This window comes from Pongo pygmaeus, chromosome 11 (assembly GCF_028885625.2).
Source record: "Pongo pygmaeus isolate AG05252 chromosome 11, NHGRI_mPonPyg2-v2.0_pri, whole genome shotgun sequence".
NCBI lineage: Eukaryota > Metazoa > Chordata > Mammalia > Primates > Hominidae > Pongo > Pongo pygmaeus.
In genome coordinates this window covers 17245030-17265797 of record NC_072384.2, presented here as the reverse complement: position 1 = coordinate 17265797, position 20768 = coordinate 17245030, and the positions used below count along the sequence as shown (strand labels likewise).

Sequence of the window (20768 nt, the reverse complement as noted above, 5' to 3'; positions counted from 1 at the left end):
CAATCAGTCCAGCCCCAGGGCCCTTCAGCGCAGCCAGGAGGGGCCTTTTAGACTCAAAAACAGGGTTAGGATGTAGTCCTAAACACCCCAACTGCCTCTACGACCTTCAGAGAACCGGATACCCCACACCTTTTGCTAGGAAGGGAGAACATGGGTTCTGTCTCAAGTGTCAACTCCAGTGGATTCCTGGAAGGCTGGGCAGAGAGGGATCGTCAGGCTCACTGGGGAGTGATGCAACCAGCTGGTAACGTCTGCCTGGTTGCAGCTGGGGTGTGGCAGGACTCGAGTGCAGTGCCTTTGGGAATACCTCTCCACCTGCTCTGCCTCCCAGGATGAATCCCACCCAGCAGTCACTCACTGCGGCGGCATCATGAGGGAAATGCTTGGTGAGTGAGGCTCCTGTCGGGGTGTTCTGCGGCCTGCAATCTGGGCAGGGCCAGCCTGAAGAGTGTCAACCACAGAGAAGAGGGGCCTTAGACAGGATGAGCCCAGGGGTGGAGGACAGGGCTGCGCTCAGGGTCTGGGCGTGGGCTGTGGGCAGAGGGTCTCACAGGAGGCTGCTGCCACATGGAGATGGACTGGAAACTTGAAAGGGGCACCCAGGCTGATGTCCTTTCTTCTCTGCTTAGGGACCCATGTGGCAGAGGCTGTCTGGAAGGCCGTTCAACGAGCCTTTCTGGGCATGCTGGGCTTCTGTCCACCTTGGCCTGCCCTCTGGGGTGCTTAGGAGACCAAAGCCACCATGTGAGCCCACATTTAGGCCAGAGGGGCAAGGAAGCAGAGATGGTGACAACATGAGTTGGGAAGAAAACAAGAAAGGAGGCCTTGGCACCCAGCGGCTGCTCCTCAGTCCTCCCAGCTCCCTGCTGGTCTCCACGGGGCGGACCAGGCAGGCCACCAGGGTGGAGGCTGGCCGCCCCAAGCCACCCTCGAGGGCTGGGCAGGGCTTCACTAGGACAGGCTTGGTTTCCTTCCGGGAGAACACTGTGAACCTCCTCTTCTGAAACACACACCCAAGGTGGCAGGGAGGACGTTCCAGTGCCTGACCATGAGCGAGACCTTGGGAATCTTATAGAAGTCGGAAATCAACAGGAAATCCCATGACTATGGGCCTGGAATTCCTCACTCCAAGGACCCAGAAAACGAAGCCAAATTAAGGACTTCCACCCAGCCCCAGCCTTTCAGATTCCGCCTTAAAGCCAGACCTCTAGACCCCAGTGAGTGAGCACACACCCCTCGCACCCCCTCCACGCTCCTGTACTCTGCCCCAGGAGCTGCTGTTTAGGGCCTGCACCCACACGCCTGCCCCCTCTGGCTTCCAGGTGTGCTGACCCTACTCCCATGGGCCAGGTGCTGCTGGGACCCGTGCCTTTCCTTGTGGTTATGGGCATTCCTGCCCCGCTAGCCCAGCTGCTTCACCACCCTTCCTCCCTCCCCGTTTCATAAACAGACCCTCAGTTAGCACTCCCCAGTTACCATGCTTCCCGCTGAAAGGGGAAGCTGGCTGGGCTTCTGGTTCGGGTGGGGACTTGGAGAACTTTTCTGTCTAGCTAAAGGATTGTAAATGCGCCAATCAGTGCTCTGTGTCCTGCTAAAGGTTTGTAAACACACCAATCAGCACTTGGTAAAAACTGACCAGTCAGCACTCTATAAAATAGACCAATCAGCACTCTGTAAAGTGGACCAATCAGCACTCTGTAAAATGGACCAATCAGCAGGATGTGGGTGGGGCCAAATAAGGGAATAAACACAGGCCACGGAGCCCGCAGCAGCAACCTGGTGGGGTTTGGTTTGCTGGGGTGCAAGGTTTGTTCTTTTGCTCTTTGTAGTAGCTCTTGCTGCTGCTGGCTCTTTGGGTCTGCCCTACCTTTATGAGCTGTAATGCTCACTGAAAAGGTCTGCAGCTTCAATCCTGAAGCCAGCAAGACCATGAACCGACTGGGAGGAATCGTTTGGAGGAACAAATGATTCCAGACGTGCCACCTTTAAGAACTGTAACACTCACTGGGAGGGTCTGAGCCTTCACTTCTGAAGTCAGTAAGACCACAACCCCACCAGAAGGAAGAAACTCCACGCATATCTGAACATCTGAAGGATCAAACTCCAGACATACAGTCTTTAAGAACTGTAACACTCACCGTGAGGGTCCACGGCTTCATTGTTGAAGTCAGTGAGACCAAGAACCCACCAAAAGGAGCCAATGCTGGACACACCGCCAGGGCCCTAACAGCAGCCTGGCCACACACGCTGTCCTCTACCTTCCCGCTCATCTTCCAGTTAGACCTGGCTGCCAGTCTGTAACCAGTTCCCCGGCTGGTCCCTGGACACCTCCAGTGAGATCATTGCTGCCTGTGGCGGACAGGCCTTGCACAAAGCCTGGCATAGGTGGAGGGGTGTGGGGGTGGCCACCACCTTCCTGTGCCGAGGGGCCGCCCCAGCTGAAGTCACAGGCAACAGAGCCCCTAACAGCAGCTGTGTGAGGGAACATTCCGATCCAAAGGCAAAGACGGGACAGACAGAAGCATGTAGAGACAACGGAGACTCAGCACAATGAGAGAACATGCTTGCTGGCTCCTGCAGGGGAGGAAGAGAGGCAGTGTGACACAGAGAGGCCGGCAGAGGCCTGGGCCCACCTGCCCAGCTCTACACCTGATGGCCCCAGCCACCAGCTTGGGACCTGGAGAGAGGTGCTCGCTTCTCTAGGCCTCATGTTCTCTTCTGTAAAGAGGTGCACCAGAGAAACAGCCACATCGAGGAGCCGAAGTGAAGAATGAATGGCACCCACGTGTCCAGCACAGAGCACCAGGCCAGGCAGGGCAAAGCGGTGGATAAAGAGAACTGTTGTTTTCCAGCAACTCTGGGAGCCTTCCAGAGTCCCTCTGCATGGCCCAGCCCGGGGAAGGCCTGCAGGCTGCCTGCGGTCCCTGCGAGAGGTCAAAGGGTCAGAGACGTGGACATTCCATGTCCTCCTTTGCACATTCCTTCGAGATAGAGAACACAGAGTCTGCCCAGTTATCCCCCAGGAGACACCACTACCCACCCCCAGCTGGACCACGTAGAACATACTGCCTAGGGCACACCCAGCCTGGAAGCCAAACCCCAGAGCTGGGGGAGAGCATACCATCTCATGCCCTTCCTCAGCCCTCTCGAGCACCCCAAAATGCTCTCAGTCTTGACAGCCAATACAAGCCAATTTGTTGCAAGATGTCCCTGAGTCTGGGGTGGGATCAGAGAAGCCTGCTCTGTTCCAGGCCTTTGTGTAAGGGGAGGAGGCTGGTTCCAGATAAGGAGATTGAAGTACAGAGAGGGTCAGTAACCAGCTGAGGGTCACACAGGATTGGACTCATGTTCCCCCCATCTCCTTCTGGCATCCCGCATTCCGGATTCTGTTTCTTCAACAACCCCAGACCTTCCTCCATCCCAGCATCCCCGATATCTGAGTCTAGGAAGAGTGTGTAAGGATCTGGGAAGACTCGGGGGCCAGCCACAAGGAGTCTAGTCACACCCAAGATAAGCCAGTGTTGCTGAGGCCACGTCAGCCTGAGCAGCAGTCAGGCCAAGGGTGTGTCCCCTATAGCCAGGCACACCAGGCTGCAACCCTGGCCCAGACGCCTCCTGTCTGTGTGACCTGCAGCACAGGACTCTGAACCTCAACTTCGTCGTCTATAAAATGGGCCAGGAATAGCTACCTCCAGGGGTTGTTGGGAGGGTTCAGTGAGGCCATTCCTGCAAGCACAGCCCATGCTTCTGTCCTTCATCCAACGAAGTCTTCACTGAGCACCCGCACTGATAGGCACTATTCCAGATGCAGAGGGTTTCGGGGAGGGACTCTACTGCAGCACAGCCCAGGGAGCAGCTTCAGTCCGTCGGCAATGGCTGGGCCTCCTCCCCGCCCCGCCTCCATGAAGCCAGCCAGAGGCCAGTGTCGGGTCACCTGGCTACACGAGGTCAACAAAAATGTACACAAAGCCAGCCCACCATGGGGACGCTAGAAAATTAATATGCTGCCTGTTCTCACTCATAGGTGGGAATTGAACATTGAGAACACATGGACACAGGAAGGGGAACATCACACAGCAGAGACTGTTGTGGGGTGGGGGGTGGGGGTGGAGGGATAGCATTAGGAGATATACCTAATGCTAAATGATGAGTTAATGGGTGTAGCACACCAACATGGCACATGTATACATATGGAACAAACCTGCACATTGTACACATGTACCCTAAAACTTAAAGTATAATAATAATAAAATAAAAATGAAAAAATTAACATGCTGCCTTGGGCTGCTATACACAAGATGCATTGACACCATCAGAAACAGACTCCAAATCAGTATGAAACCTGTCTGAAATTAGAGCTTTTTCTGAAGCCCTTGCCATATGTCTTTGCTCCAGTGACTTTACTTTTAAGCAGGTACACCTGAAACATGTCACACTAACAACAAAGAACTGACAGAGGACATGAACCAGAAGTTCAAAGAAAAACAATGTGAATAGTCACATGCGCATGCATGCTCAGGGCTGCCCCAGGCCTGTCATCATCGTGCCTGCCCTGCCCGCATCTCAGCTGTGGTATCAGTACTGTGAAAATCACTCTCCAGAACAGCCCTGGGGCCATCAGTGCCCTGGCCACTCGCAGCCTGGTACCACAGTTATGCCACACTCATCCAGGGCTGTCCAGAGGTTGACCAGGGAGGGTGCCTGTTCCAGCTCTGCCACACTCAGGTGAGTGACTTGTCCTCCTGAGTCTGGGGGTCCCCATCTGAACAGCAGGCTGCACCAGACCTGGCGTGCCAGCACAAGCGGGAGCCCAGCGTGCAGCAGGGACTCCACAGATGGCCGTGCTGCCGGCCTGCAGTTCCCGCCCTCCACTCGGTGGCCTCCTTCCTCTTCTGTTCTCAGCAGAAGATATCTCTGATGGCTCAGTCCTCTAATTGCCGCTCTGGGAGCCTTCCCTGACCACACACAAGGAGCTGAGAGTGGGCTGTGCTTGCCCTGGGTGGCACTGGCCTTCCTCTGCTCCTGGGTCCTCCAGGCCCTCCCCTGCCTCTGTGACTTATGTTCCTGGCTCCCTCCCTGGCCCCCCCAGCCCTTCTGCCCAGCCTTGGCCTCCTCCCCAGGGTCCCCATCTGTCACTTTGATGCCAAGGACCCCAAGGTCACAGCCCTATTGCTCTCTCTTCCCCGCTGGCCCCTCGGCACTGCAAAGGCAACATGTCCAGGAGCTCCTCCTCATGCCCCTGACCCCAAGAGTGAGGGGAGGTGGCTCCACCACCATCCCCGTGCCCCTCCCAACCTCCCCATCCAGAGCCAACTCATCCTCTGAGATGCCCTGAGGACCATCCTGAACCCCACTGCTGGTGTCAGTCTAACCTGGGTTCAAATCACAGCGTAGCCATGTTTGGGGTTGGTGAGTCCAGCAGGTGCCTGCTCTGCTCAGAACCTGTCTGCTTATCTATAAAGTGCAGCATGATCACCCCGGTCTGAAAGCAGTGCTGGGGGCTACACAGGCTCCCTAGTCTCTAACATAGGTCCCTGGGCGCACCCTGCCAGGAGAGCTGATCACAGGTGACATCCAACCCTGTTAGATAAAGTCGCACGCGCCCACCCTGTCGCCAACACAGGGCCCATCCGACGCCCGCGGAGAGAGCCCACGGCGTCGGAGGGCCCCGGCCGGGTTTCCGAGGGAAGGCCTGCCCTGCCGCCGCAGCTTTCCGGCCATTGTCCCCGCCACCCGCCCCGCCCCTGGCCACCTACCCCGCGGCGGGCGGCGGGCTCTGCCGGTGCTGGCGCCGCCGGTACAGCCCCGACGCGGCCAGCGCACCCAGCCGGGCCGCCATGGCGCGGGGCAGCCGCCTTGAGGTCGCGGGCGCGGGCCGCCTGGTGCAGGGGCTGTGGGACCACCTCGGAGGGGAGGCGCGGCCGCCTGGGGCCAGACACCGCGACGGGACGGGCGTGTGGGCGCCTCCCCCGCGCTGGTCGCGAGCTCACGTTACGCGCTGGAATCTCCAAAGGGCAGCGGAGTCAACTCCAAATAGAAAGGATATTGTTCGCGCCGCGGGGGCAGCTCCTGAAAGCTGAGGCTGGCGGGGTTGGGTCCCGCTGGGAGGGGACTGGTCTGGGAAGGCCCCAGACAGCACTGAGGTGAGGTCCACAGTGGCGGCAGGACACCCAGGAGGTCTCCGGCTGCCACCTGCCAGGAGAAAAGCCTGTGCCCGTGGACACACTGAGGAGGTCAGAGTCAGCTGAGGAGCACGGGGAGGACCTGGCGCCTTTAGGATCCCTGCCAACAGTTAGGAAACCGAGGACCGGAGCCACACAGGCCCACATTCTGCTTTGCTCCCTTCTCTGAGAGCCTCTGTCACAAACATCACCGTGGGGCACCCAGACCAGGGCAGAGCCCATCTTCTGGATCTGGCCAACAAATGGTCAGGCACCCCAAAAGAGGTCCATATTTTAGAGAAAAGGCAATCCTCCAGCTTCCAGGGGAGCAGACACAGAGGGACCTGGTGGAAACCACCAGGAAGGTACCACGTCCCCCGCATTTTTACCCAGAGAGACTGGCAAAGTTACTTGTGATTCATAAACACCCACGGTCGGCATCCAAACTGTGGCCAAGGTGAGCCTGGTCAACAGTACAATAAAGATCCAGAGCACTCATGGAAATCTTTAGCATTGATTCCGTTTCCCTGAAAGACCTTTCTAGAAAGGTCAGAAAGCTTGAGCAGTATCTTCTTCTGCCTTCCGAAAGCAAGAGCTGGCAGCCGTTCACTAAAGACAGCAGGGCACTGATCCTCCCAAACTAGGGTGGGAGAAAGCCTTGGAGGGGCTCACTGGCACTTAGATACCAGGCCCACACACCACCGAGGAACACACTCACCCAGCAAGTCCCAACAGGAGGAGGTACTCATTAAGCACCCTGGCAGTCAAGTGATGACAAGCACTGGGTACAATATAATTTGTAAATGTAGTCCAATTCCAAAGTTGCCCAACACTGATCAATTCAACAAATAGTTTTTAAAGGTGGCCCCAGGGGCTAAAGAGCATGGAGAAGCTGAGCCCAGAGGAGCCAAAATGAATAAGGAATACCGCTGACTCTCTGATGTAGGTAGCCGAATGCTTAAGAAAACTTAAGCAGAAAATGTTCTTACAGCAGCTACGAGTCAATGCCATAGGGCCTAGGCCCTCTCACCACTCCCGACTCAGCCCATCCATGTGGAAATCCTCAACACTAGAATCCAGGACTCTCATGCAGACCCACAGTTTTCTGTAAGGAGGAAACATTTATTTAGGGCCCCAAGGGTCACATACAGCACTGGAAAGGAGGTTACAGCCACAAGTGTTTTGTACAACATAATTTGTAAATGAAGTTCAAGCACAAGTTTACCAAGTACTAATCAATTCAACAAATATTTACTATAAAAGCGGACATCGAAGGCTAGAAATTGAGAGAGGCTTAGAGTCTGACTGAGCCCAAATCCCAAATCTCTGCACAACCTTACCACCCATTCTGCAGCCTGTCCTGCTGCAGGGATGGGATTGGGAGCCACAGATACTGTAAACTGAATCTAGAACTCTATACAAAGTATTATACACCATGACAAAATGGGATTTGGGTCAGTGCTCTGGCTCTAGATATTGCAAAAACACCGAGAGTGATGTCAGCAAAAAGTGGTGGAGTAAGGACCTCCAGAAGTTCATCCCTCCATAAAAGCAATGAAAAACCTAGCAAAAATTATCAGAATCTACTCTTTCAGAACTCTGCAAATCCACCAAAGGTTGTCAATAACCCTAGGAACATTTGGTCAAGAAAAACAGATGAATCTTGGTAAAAAAACAAACAAACAAACACAAACCAGTGAGGTTTGTGTTGTTTTAACTTATCCTAGTCCCTTATTCCTGCTCCCTAACTCCATGGTTGCCTTGAAAAATAATAGCTCGTGTTCCCAGTAAGGAGGCAGCAGAATGGAATATTATGAACAACTGTATGCCAATAAATGAAATAACCTACCTGAAATGGAGAGATTCCTAGAAGGACACTACCAAAACAAACTCAAGAAGAAATAGAAAATCCAAATGTATCAGTCTAAATTTTCATACTGCTATTAAGAACTGCATGAGACTCAGTAAATTATAAAGGAAAGAGGTTTAATCGACTCACAGTTTAACAGGGCTGGGGAGGACTCAGGAAACTTATAGTCATGGCAGAAGGCAAAGGGGAATCAAGGCACCTTCTTCACAAGGTGGCAGGAAGAAACACCAAGCGAAGGGCGATGAGCCCCTTATAAAACCAGCAGATCTTGTGAGAACTATCACAAGAACAGCATGATTGAATGACATCCACCGAGTCTCTCTCTTGACACATGGGGATTATAGGGATTACAATTCAAGATGAGATTTGGGTGGGGACACAAAGCCTAACCAAACCACTGAGTAAGGCCAGTAACATGTAAAGAGACTGAGACAGTAACCAAAACACTTGCCACAAAGTAAAGCCAGAGCTACATGGCTTCACTGGTGAATTATATCAAAGGTTTAACTAGAATTAACACCAAGCCTTCAAACAAACAAACATACAAAACACCAGTGTGGTGGCACATGCCTATAATCCCAGCTACTCAGGAGGCTGAGGCAGGAGAATCACTTGAACCTGGAAGGTAAAGGTTGCAGTGAGCTGAGATCATGCCACTGCACTCCAGCCTGGGTGACAGAGTGAGATCTTGTCTCAAAAAGAGAAAAAAAAACCAAAAAACACCAAACCTTCACAAAATCTTTCGAAAACAAAGAAAAGAAAGACTAGGAGGGAACACTTCACAACTCATTCTATAAGTATTATCTTGATATTAAAATAAAACACGAAGGTCACATAGATGCAAATGTCCTCAATAAAATACAATAAACTAAATCTAACACTCTATATAAAGTATTATACACCGTAACCAAATGGGATTTATCCCAAGAATATACGGTTGGTTTCACATCCAAAATTCAATGTAATATACCATATCAATAGAATAAAGGGAGGACACCCTATGACCATCTCAATAGATGCAGAAAACACATTTGGCAAAATCCAACACCTTTTCATAATAAAAGCACCCAACAAACTGGGAATAGAAGGGAACTTCTTCAATTTGATAAGGGGCATCTACCAAAAACCCATAGCTAACATCATACTTAGTGATGAGAAAATGAATGCTTTCCTCCTAAGGTCAGGGGGATTTCCAGTCCGCTATTTGTTTTCAACATTGCACTGGAGATTCTATCAAGGACAGTTAGACAAGAAAAAGAAATAAAAGACATCTAGTTTGAGAAGGCAGAGTAAAACTATTTTTATTTGCATATTACATACTCACATATAGAAAACCCTGAAGAATCTCCCCTCAAAAAAAGAAACCCTATTTACAGCTAAGAAATGAGTTCAGTAAGTTTGCAAGGTATACGATCAATATACAAGAATCACTAGCAATGAGAAATCTGAATATGAAATAAAACAACCCCATTTGGGACAGCATCAAAATGAATAAAATACTTAGGAGTAAGTTTAACAAAATAAGTGCAAGACTTCTTATTCACTGAAAATTATAAAACATTATTGATATAAATTAAAGAAGACCTAAATAAAGATATCCCATGTTCATGGATTGGAAAACTTAATATGTTAAGATGGCAATACAACACTACATCAAATTGACCTATAGATTCAATACAATTTCCATTAAAATTCCTGCCTTTTTTAAAGAAATAGACAACACATTCCTAAAATTTATATGAAAATGCAAGTGACACAGAATAATCAAAACAACTTTAAAAAAAAACAAAGAGGCCAGGTGCAGTGGCTCACGTCTGTAATCCTAGCACTTTGGGAGGCCAAGGCAGGTGGATCACTTGAGGTCAGGAGTTCAAGACTACCCTGGCCAACATGGCGAAACCCCATCTCTACTACAAATATAAAAATTAGCCAGGTGTGGTGGCACATACCTGTAGTCCCTCCCACCTACTCAGAAGGCTGAGGCAGGAGAATCGCTTGAACCCAGGAGGTGGAGGTTGCAGTGAGCTGAGATCAGGCCACTGCATTCCACCCTGGGTGACAGAGTGAGACTCCGTCTCAACAACAACAACAAAAAAAACTTACTTAAAAATTACAATTTACTTACTAAAAAATTACAAGTGAGGCAGTGGTGTAAGGATAGACATATACACCCACAGAACAGAACCAAGAGTCCAGAAATAGTCTGGGTGCAGTGGCTGATGCCTATAATCCCAGTACTTTGGAAGGCTGAGGCAGGCAGAGCCCAGGAGTTCAAGACCAGCCTGGGCAACATGGCGAAATCTCATCTCTACAAAAAATACAGAAAGTAGTCAGGTGTGGGGGTGTGTACCTGTGGTTCCAGCTACTCAGGAGGCTCAGGTAGGAGGATCACCTGAGCCCAGGGAGGTTGAGACTGCAGTGTACCAAGATCTTGCCACTGCACTCCAGCCTGGGTGAAAGAGTGAAATCCTGTCTCAAAAGAGCCCAAAAATAATCCCATATATTTGTGGTCAACTGAGTTTTGACAAGAGTGCCAAGACCATTCAATGGGGCAAAGAGTAGTCTTATCAACAAATGACGCTAGGACAACTGGATAGCTACATGCTAAAAGTATAAAACTCCTAGAAGAAAACAGATGTTTTCATTTCATGAGCCAGGATTAGGCAATAGTTTCCTAAACATGACAACAAAAACTCAAGCAACTAAAGAATAAGGAAATAAATTGGATTTCATTAAAATTTAAAACTTGTGTGTATCAAACGACACAATCAAGAAAGTGAAAAGATGATCCACAGAAAAGGAAAAAATATTTGTAAATCGGCTGGGCACGGTGGCTCATGCCTGTAATCCCAACACTTTGGGAGGCTGAAGCGGGAGGATCACCTGAGGTCAGGAGTTTGAGACCAGCCTGGCCAACATGGTGAAACCCCATCTCTACTAAAAATACAAAAAAAAAAGCCAGGCATGGTGGCACATGCCTGCAGTCCCAGCTACTGGGGAGGCTGAGGCAGAAGAATCGCTTGAACCCGGGAGGCGGAGGTTGCAGTGAGCTGAGATTGCACCACTGCACTCCAGCCTGGGCGACAGAGCAAGACTCCATCTTAAAAAAAAAAAAAAAATTTACAAATCATATGTCTGAGAAGTGTCTAGTATCCAAATAAACAAAGAACTCTTACAATTCAACAATAAAAAGACAACCCAATTTAAAAATGGGCAAAGAGTTTGAATGGACATTTTTCCAAAGAGGATTTACAAGTGGCCAACAGACACATGAAAAGATGCTCAACATTATTAGTCATTAGGGAAATGGAAATCAAAACCACAATATGACACCACTTCTCACCTACTAAACCAGACAACAATAACAAGCATCAGCAAGGATGTCGGGAAATTGGAACCTTCATACATTCCTGGTGTAAAATTTAATAAATGTAAAATTGTTCAATTACTTGGAAAACAGCTTGGTAATTCCTCAAAAAGTTTAACATAGAGTTACCATATGCCAGCAATTCCAGTCCTGGGTATATATTCAAGGAGAAAATGTATGTTCACACAAAAACTTGTATAGGAATGTTCATAGCAGTATTATTCACGGTAGCCAAAAAGTGGAAACAATTCAAATGTCTACGACGGATGAATGGAGAAACAAACTATGGCACAGTGGAATATTATTTACCCAGAAAAAGGAATGAAGTACTGATTCATGCTACAATATATGGATGAACCGTGGAAATATGTGATTAATAAATGAAAGAAGCCAGGCACAAAAGGCCATATAATACATGGTTCCATTTATGTGAAATGTCCAGAACAGGCAAATCTGTAGACACAGAAGGCAGGTCACTGGTGGCCAGGGCTGGGAGGACAGGGAAATGGGGATTCTCTGCAAGTGAGTACAAGGTTTCTTTTAGGAATGATTAAAATGTTCTGGAATTAATGGTGATGGTTGCACAACCTTGTGAATGCACTAAAAACCACTGAATTTTACAATCTAAAATGGTGAATGTAATAATATGTGAACTGTGTCTCAGATTTTAAAAAACACATGAGTAATGAAGAATGCAACTACATGGCTTCCTAGAGGCTGGAACTGAGGCCCCAAGCTATGAGGCAGGGATACCTCCCCAAGGCCCTGGGGCACGTGCCCTCAGCCCAGTGGGCAGAGGCAGAGACGGGCAGAGGCAGAGATGCCACAAACAGGCTGTCCTCCAGAGCCAGCTCCCCCACCAGACTCCTCGCTGGGAGGCTGAAGACAACTCCATGAGTTTCCTGTGTATTCCTCCGAGGACATGGGTGAGGACACGGTAGGTTTTACATTCATATGTGTATTCAGTCACCTCATCTCAGCAAGACATATGCATTCACCCATGGAAGTATCTCACTAGGGTGGACATCCTGCTAAGTCATCTAAGTAAATATTCACCTTCAGAAATGTACACGCTACACCTAAACAGAACAAGGAGGACAGTGACAGTGCCTCCCTTGGCCCCTTCCCCACCTGGAAATGAAGACCTAAGGGATGGTTAAGCCTGCACGCAGGCTGGGCACAGTTGTTCACGCCTGTAATCACAGCACTTTGGGAGGCCAAGGTGGGTGGATCACAAGGTCAGAAGATCAAGACCACCCTGCCAACACGGTAAAACCCCATCTCCACTAAAAATACAAAAAAAATTAGCTGGTCGTGGTGGTGTGCACCTGTAGTCCCAGCTACTCGGGAGGCTGAGGCAAGAGAATTGCTTGAACCTGGAGGCAGAGGTTGCAGTGAGCTGAGATCACACCACTGCACTCCAGCTTGGGTGACAGAGTGAGACTCCATCTCAAAAAAAAAAAAAAAAAAAAAAAAAAAAAAAAAAAGCCTGCATGCGGCACAGCACGGATAGGGACAGAGAGAAGAAGGGTGACCCGCTGCGAATGGAAAGCCCGGGCTCCTCTCCCCAGTGGCTCCCTAGGCTGTCCCTTACCAGCTCACAAGTGCTGACTGTTAACTATTCTGGAATTCTGTAAAGCGTTAACGCCATGTTGGTGGCTTGAAATGAACCCAGGTGGGGGCATTCACACCACGGAACTGGACACCCTGCAGATCAGTCCTTCCATCCCTATTATGCCACTGGCCAGCTAGAAGAGGCCAGTCAGCACCAGAAGTAGAAGAAAAAGGAAGGAGGTGAGGAGCCATGGCAGTGCCCACCTGGCCCAGTCTGGGGCTCAAGGCTCAGTGGTGCCACATCACAAGCCACATCACTTGTTACCCACTTCACAGTTTGCTTAAGCCCCTGATGCCACTGCAGCCTCATGTGCTGTGCTGAGTGCTCTGGCTGCAGTCAGCTGCCCCTTGGCCGACTCCTTCTGCCTAGGGGACCACCGGGCACACTCCTCACCTGGAGGAGAGGCAAGATTGGTGGATATGAGTGCAGGGATCTAGCAGCCTGCTCTGCGCTGTACTAAGCATGGGCTCAGCACACAATCAGGCATACGACAGCCTCACACGTGACACACATGACGGTCACACGGTGGGTGGGGCTCCACTTTATGCAGCCAAGCCACTGAGTTCACGTGGCCGTGGGTGTCAACATCCCAGGCTCCATTTCCAGGAATGCCAGGGACAACTGGGTCCCTAGGTAGGTGGCCTTAATATCCTCCCTGTAGAACAATGGTGATGTCAGAGGTCCCTTCAGCTGTGATAGTCAAAGATCTTGTGGTTGTAAGTTCCAAAGTCCCAGGGTTGCCGCTGAGGCCGAGCCCCATCTCTTCCCACGGCGTGCCACCCCATGCTCCGGGCTGCCTTCACTCCCTGCCCAGCTGGGTTACTCCTGGGCTTCAGCCCCTCCATGCCCAGGTACCTCCCACAGCTCCCCCTCAGACTTGCCACAGCTCTTCAAGCACTCCACAACCACACCAAGCATGCCATCCACCCCCACCTGTCATCACAGGAGGGGCATCCTCCCGAGCCCCACCCTCTGTGGCCCACCTCACAGCCAGTCAGTTGGGTCCTATCCACTCCACCTCCTAGAACCCTGAGTCAGCCTCCTCTCCTCCACCCGCTCAGCCACCCAGGAGAGGCCTCCCTAGTGGCTGCCTTCTGTCTCCTTCCCCAGCTCCTTCCCTTTCTCCACACAGCACCCATGGGTTCATCTGCAGACAGCATGGCCACACATGCCACTCCAGGTCACTTTGGTGGCTTCCCACAGCCCTCCCTCTGCTCTTGCCTGGTGAGGTCCTAGGGAGAACTGGCAGGGAGAAGCCCTGAAGGTATGTGAGCAGAGAGGGTGTTTCCCAAAAGCAGCCTGGCTCTGGGCAGCATGGGGGATCCCGAGAGAACCAGGATCCAGGCACGAGGAGCTGCCTGGGATCACATAGGGACAGTGGACTTGGGGAAGGGCACCCAGCATGAAAAGGTGGAAATGAAACTCCACTGCTTCTGGGACAGGAAAACTCTCACCCACTCGGAAGGCTGGGTTGGATGTCTGTTCCTCATAGGCTGGCCCGGCCCAATCCCTGTGTACGGAAGGCAGGGAAGCCTGTGGGGCACCAGCACTGCGGGAAGCAGGGCCGCCTTTGAAGGAGTGGGTGCATTACACTCAGATCGCTCACAGCTGCGTCAAACAAACTCCAGGAGAAAGGAACTGTGGGGAGCCACCAAACTGCATAAAGGGAGGCTCTCGGGAGTGGAACTGTGGCTGTTTCCTTCTCTTTATGTTTCTGTTATCTTTTATGTTTCCAGGTTTCTCCTTATTCTCTAAGACGAGCAGTATTGTCTGGACAAGGAACGCCCTACACAGTGTCCGCCAAAGGCTGACTGTCATCCCTGTGTCATTTGAGGATAAGAGTTTCTCGGGCCCTTGGAGCCCACAGCAGCAAGGGCAGGCTGGCCCCTGCTCGCCACCACCTGCCTTCCCAGCAGTTCCAGCCGGGCTCACCTGACGGCCTCTGTTTCCAGGGAAAGGCCCAAGGGACTCAGGGGCAAGAGGACCCTTGCCAGGGAGCAGCGGCACCTCGGGGCCTCCCATTCCAGCCCCACACCCTTCACGGCTCTGTCCTCCTCGCCATCCCTCCTGTGCCTGAAGGAACCGCCTCTCACCCACCTCCACCTCAATGCTGCTGCTGGGGCTGCTCCTGACCCTGTTCCTGTCTCTCCCCACTTTCTTTTCCTAGAAAACGGAGGGTGAGAACCAGCCAGCTGGCAGGGACGCTCTGAGGAAAATGGGAGGCCGCCCGGCTAGAACCCTGGGAGGTGACCACAGGCAGCCAGTGGGCCTTCAGATGCCACTCTCCTGGGGGCCTGGGCCAAGGCTTAGGGGTGACTCCAAGTCAGGGGAGCTGACTGGGAAGAGAGGCTTGGGGAGAAGAAAGGGAAGTGTGTCTGGAGGGCAGGACTTACAAAGTGACAAGTTACAGGCTATTTTTGGTTCCTGGGGCTGCCCTGAGACCCCAGGCCACAGCCTTAATGGCGATCACAGGCAGCTCCCCTGTGGGCCTGGGATTTGGGACTGCAACCCTGGACACTGCCCTGTACCCTCCAAGCCCCCTTTCCCAGCAAAGCCACCCATCACTCTCGGGGCTGGGGCTCCCCTAGAGCCCCAGGTCATGGGATCCTGAAGAAGAGCATCCCCCTGCCAGGACTTGGCTGGGTGAGCCCAGGGCCTCAGAGACAGCCCCTCCCACCCAGCCCTGAGTCATGCACTTGTACCCAGCTAGGTTCCAGAAAGGGCTGCAGGGACAAACACTGGCCGGACACTGGTGGACCTGTGATTGGCCTCCTGAGTGGCTCAGCCTCTGTGGCCTCTGGTGACCTCATCTGTGAAATGGCAACGAGGGGCCTGAGAGCAGAGGGGGGGGCCAGGCCCAGGGGAGCGCCCTGTCCCCAACCAACCCCTGCACAGCTGGTGCTTGGGCGCAGCTCTGGCCAAGTCCCCACATACCCTTCATCATTTTTAACATTTTTACCACCCCAAGTTTACAGAGGAGGAAACGGAAGGCTCCAGAGATGACACTCACCGGGATCGGGGATCGCACAGCGCGGGCTCGGGGAAGTTGGGGGAGGCACACAACCTTTGAACCTTTTGCCCGTGGTTGGTGTCTGACCTTGGACAAGACCCCCTCCCGCAGCCCTGGGCGTCGGTTGTGAGCAGACGGCTGTCCCATCTTGCAGCGGGCGGATGGGCAGGAGCTCCACCTTCCGCTGCAGGCGCTCGCCCAGAGGAAGAGGCGCGGGGGCTGGGGGACCCCTGCCCCGACGGGCGCTGCCGCCCCGGGAGCTGCGAGAATCCGACGCGCCAGGGCGGAGCGGGGACCGTGGCGCCGCGGGGCTGTACGAGGGCGAGCCGCGCCTCGGCCAGGGGTCCCGCAGTCCCGCCTCCCCGGCTGGGGGGCGTGGGTGGGGGCCGTTACCTTCCCGTCATGGTGGCAGCGACGCCGAGCCCGGGGTTGCCGGGTTTGCCGCGGGTCTCCCTCTGCCGCGGCAGCCGCCAGCCGTGCGCCCGCCCGCCAGCTCGGGCCACGGAGCAGGGAGACGCCCAAAAAAGGCCAAGAGCCGCTCCGCCCGCGAGAGGGGTGGGGCCCGCGGGGAGGGTGGGATGGGGAGGTCAAGGCTGAGGGTGGTAGGGGTGTTGGGGAGGTGACTGTGGGAGGTTGCGGGCGTATAGGTGGGGGTGGGGGGTGGCAGGTGGGGGTGGCGGTGGGTAGGGTTGGAGGGGTGGGGGTTAGAGGTGGGGCTGACGGTGGGGTTGGAGGGGTGAGAGTGAGGTGGGGGTGGGAGTGGGAGTAGAAGTCGGGGTAAAGGTTGAGGGTGGGCCCCGCCACCCGCACAGCCCCAGCTCCAGGGACACCGAGCGCGGCCAGCGGCGGGAGCGGGTCAAGTCCTTCCCCACCCGGGCTCTGCTCGCCACCTCCCGGATTCCGGGCATAGTTTTCCTTTTAAAGGGAGTAAAGTTATAATAAACGCGAACAAGCACCCCCACCCCCACAGCCCCGCCGGGACGCCCCGCCCGGCGCCCCCTCTGCAGTCCCTGGGCCGCCCCAACCGCAAACGCGTGCAGGAGATGGTAGGCGTGGGGGCGATGCTGAGACCACCTCCCTCCCGGGCTTTCCAAGCCCCGAGTTCCCACCGCGGATCTGGGCACTGACTCCCTCCCGAGGCACCCGGGACCCCCGAGTCCACACAGTCCCGCCCCCAGGGAGGCTAAAGCCGAGAGGCGTCCCTCTTCAGTCGCAAGGCTGCTTTCCCCGAGAAATTCCCATTTCATCCCCCGATGCGGGCCATCCCCCTAACTTGGCGAAAGATATTTCTTAAACGACAAAACCAAATGCCCAGCTTCCAGGTTTCCAGGGGAACCAGGCACGCCTCTGTATAATGAAGCGCTGAGAAGCTACCATTAGAGGCGTTAAGATGGAGGGGTGATATAAACTATTTAGGGAATCTCTTCGGAGGAAATTTTCAAACAAACAAAACAAAAAACCCTCGCCCTGCCTAAAGGCAGATATTTCCAGCTGGACAGTGGCGTGCAGCTCATCTTTGGAAGCAGCCCAGATGTCACACTGAGGGTTGGGAGCTGGGCGGCGTGATGTGTAAATGTGGTGCTACTCCAGTCTTGGCAGCAGAGAAAGATGATCTAGAAATGACGGTGTGAATTTGCAACCCACAAATAAACTGGTGCCGTTCAAAAAGATGAGTTGATAGTATCCTGCAGTTCCAGCTGCAGAAATAAGCAGGGAAAAGACACCTGTTCCTAAGTGGCTGGTATTGTGAGTGACTTTGCAGTTGTTACTTTTTTTTTTTTGAGACTGAGTTTCGCTCTTGTTGCCCAGGCTGGGGTACAATGGTGCAATCTCGGCTCGCTGCAACCTCCGCCTCCCAGGTTCAAGCGATTCTCCTGCCTTAGCCTCCCAAGTAGCTGGGATTACAAGCATATGCCACCACGCCCAGCTAATTTTGTATTTTTACAAATTTTCACCATGTTGGTCAGGCTGGTCGCAAACTCCTAGCCTCAGGTGATCCGACTGCCTCGAGTTGTTACTTCTTGTTGCAAGTGTGTCTCAGCTGATTCGGCTTAACTGTAATTTGATGGTTGATTAAGCATAAGTATGGATAATTTCTTGGCTCATCTGCCCATAAAGGGAGAAAGGCTTTCCACCACTACTGACACAGAGGTATAGGCATGCTGCGGCCGTGCACCGGAAATCCACTGCTGGACGGTTAATTGAATATCGGGGTCTTGCGGGAACCAAAGAGGATGAAAAGTTGAAAGCATTACACCAGAGGCCCACGCTCTCCACAGAGGAGACCACATTCCTGCCTTTTAGCCCAAAAACCTCCCTGCATATGATAGCTGAGCACACATGGATCTGTATGTGGCCAAACCAGGACCCTATGCAGCTCCCAGTGTGCCTCATCCCTGGGCCAGGGCAAGCTCAGTAACAGCTGGTAGGGGTTGTGGGCATGGCTTAGCCCTGTTGGAGATGCAGAGGCTTCAAGGAGCCAGGGCCAGCCTCCCACAGTTCAGCCAAGAGGGCAGGGTTGCAGGAAAGCTGGCAATCACACATTCACACACTTATCCACTTGTTCCTTCAAGAGTATTTATACCACATGGGCACTGGAAGTACTACGGGGAGCAAGAAGCCATGGACCAGGTTCTCACGGAGTTTAGCAGGGGGTGGAGGATGGGCAATAAACAAATAAATAAATACGCAAACTGGATTTTAGACAAGGGTAAGTGCTGCAAAGAAAAGGACAATGGTGGTGGCTGCTTTAGAGTGAAGAGTGAGGGAAAGTTTCTGAGCAGGTGACATTCAAGCTAAACCGAAATGAGGGAAAGAGCCAGCCCTCAGCCATCTGCAGGAAAAGCATTCCGGCAGAAGAACAGCAAGTGCAACAGCCCTGAGCTGGCATGAGCTTGGGGTAAGCAAGGTCAGAAAGAAGACCAGTGGGTCTGGAAAACAGGGAGGTGGCAGGTGGAGGGGCACGGGAAATAAAGGAGGGAGCCCACAGCAGAAGTAGGGTTCCACCCTTAGATGGAGAGTTCTAAGCAAAGATAGACACAACACTCTAGCATCAGCAGGGGTGAATCTCAGAAATACTGACTGAATGAAAAAAGAGCACCTTCTCCATCTATATCAAGTTCTAGAATAGGCAACATTTGTCTGTGGTAGAAAAAATCAGAACGGTGGCTGCCTCAAGCTGGTCTATTACACCCCAGACTGCCCTGGGGCGGCAGGACAGGGGTTGACTAGGAAGGAACGTGAGGGAGTTTCTGGGGTAATGGGCAATGTTTTAGTAGGCGTTTGGGTCACGCAAGTGTATATGCCTTTGTTAAAACTCATGGAATATATGGCCAGGATTTGCACATTTCATTATATGTACATTTTACCTCAAAAGAAAAATACTGTAAACGATACTGAACTCTAGTTAATGACGTACAATGCCGAAGTGTTTAGGTAGAAAGGTACTGATGTCTACAACTTACTTTGAAATACATTGTTTAAATCAAGATGAGCCAGTGTGGTGGATCCCTGTAGTCCCAGCTAGTCCTTAGCTACGGGGAGGCTGAGGAGGGAGGATCACTTGAGGCCAGGAATTCAAGACCAGCTTGGGCAACATAGCATGACTCTGCCTCTAAAAAATGAACTCAAGATGGGGAGATGGGTAAAGGGATGGACAGAGAGGTGGTAACGTGAGTCTACGACGATATTAATGGGAGAATCTAGGTGGTGGGTATCCGGGTTTTCAACTTTGATGAGTGCTTGAACTTTTTCATAGCAAAAGGGGAAAGTGTCCCTAGCTGCTGTGTGGCCACTGTGTGAGGGACAGAGTGGTCTCAGGGACAGTCTGATTAGAGGCTATGGTGAGCGTCCAGGAGGGACTGGTGCCTTGGGCCGTGCGACAGTAGGGATGTTGAGAAGGCGTCAAATACGGGATCTATTTTGCAACCAACAGGATTTGCTGGGAATCTGGATGTGGGCCGGCGTGGGCGTGGTCAGCACAGGTGTGGTGGTTGTGGGGCAGATGTGTATGTGGCAGGTGTGAATGTTCAGCCGTGGGAGTCAAGAGGACTTGCAGGTGGCCTTGCTTTCCTAGATATTGGTGGCAGTGGGGCAGTCTGGGCAGGTCAGCGAGGGGTGACATTGCATTGGGCCCTCCCCAGGCATCCCAGGGGAGATGGTGGGCGGGGCACCGTGAACCTGGAGCAGGGAAGAGAGGTCCATTCTCCAGCGTAGACGCAGAAGGCTTGGTGCAAATGGAATTTCAACTCTGGGGCTCCACGGAGACCCTGGAGTGTCTGTGCCAGTCAGGAGCCCTCCAAGGGTAAGAGGTGGGACTGGCAGGAAGTGAGGGGGAGAGCAGGAGAGCGTGAGGTGCCACAGAAGCCCGGAGGGAAAGAGCTCCAGGGAGGAGGTGCGCCACTGCCCCGTGTGCACACCGCTGCCTGCTGAGGCCAGGGAGGCATCTGGGTTTGGGTCAAGAGCTGGTCCATGGGAGTGAGGGGCCTGAGTCCAGCTGCAGAGGGGCAGGCAGGGCCCCTGAAATGCCTCCCCCAGGAGCACCTCTCCCTGGGGTCTGTGCAGACGGTGCTCCCCAGAGTGCTGCACACAGTGCCCCTGGGGGGAGAATGCTCTGAAAGGAGGCAGAGAAGGGACAGCAGTTGGAAGTGAGGAGGGGAAGGAGAGGGAAGGTGAGAAAGCAGTGTCCATGCCCAGGTCTTATAGGATGGCATCACTGAGGGACATTCAGAGAGTGGCTTGAATCA

The 20768-nt window shown here is 52.7% G+C and overlaps 1 protein-coding gene across 3 annotated transcripts in view; it reads right to left on the bottom strand.

Moving 5' to 3' along the window:
* Positions 1–20768, bottom strand: part of LIMS2 (LIM zinc finger domain containing 2) — a 64561-nt gene that overhangs the window by 20094 nt on the left and 23699 nt on the right. The window contains exon 1 of one of the 3 annotated variants that reach the window (XM_054477141.2): positions 16417–16942. The exons of 1 other annotated variant lie outside the window; for it this stretch is intronic. In XM_054477141.2, coding sequence (XP_054333116.1) covers positions 16417–16427 — 11 coding nt within the window. In that variant the 5' untranslated portion in view covers positions 16428–16942. Of the gene's footprint in view, positions 1–5756; positions 12878–16416; positions 16943–20768 lie in introns of those variants that run through there. One more of the 3 variants, XM_054477140.2, reaches the window with a different exon arrangement.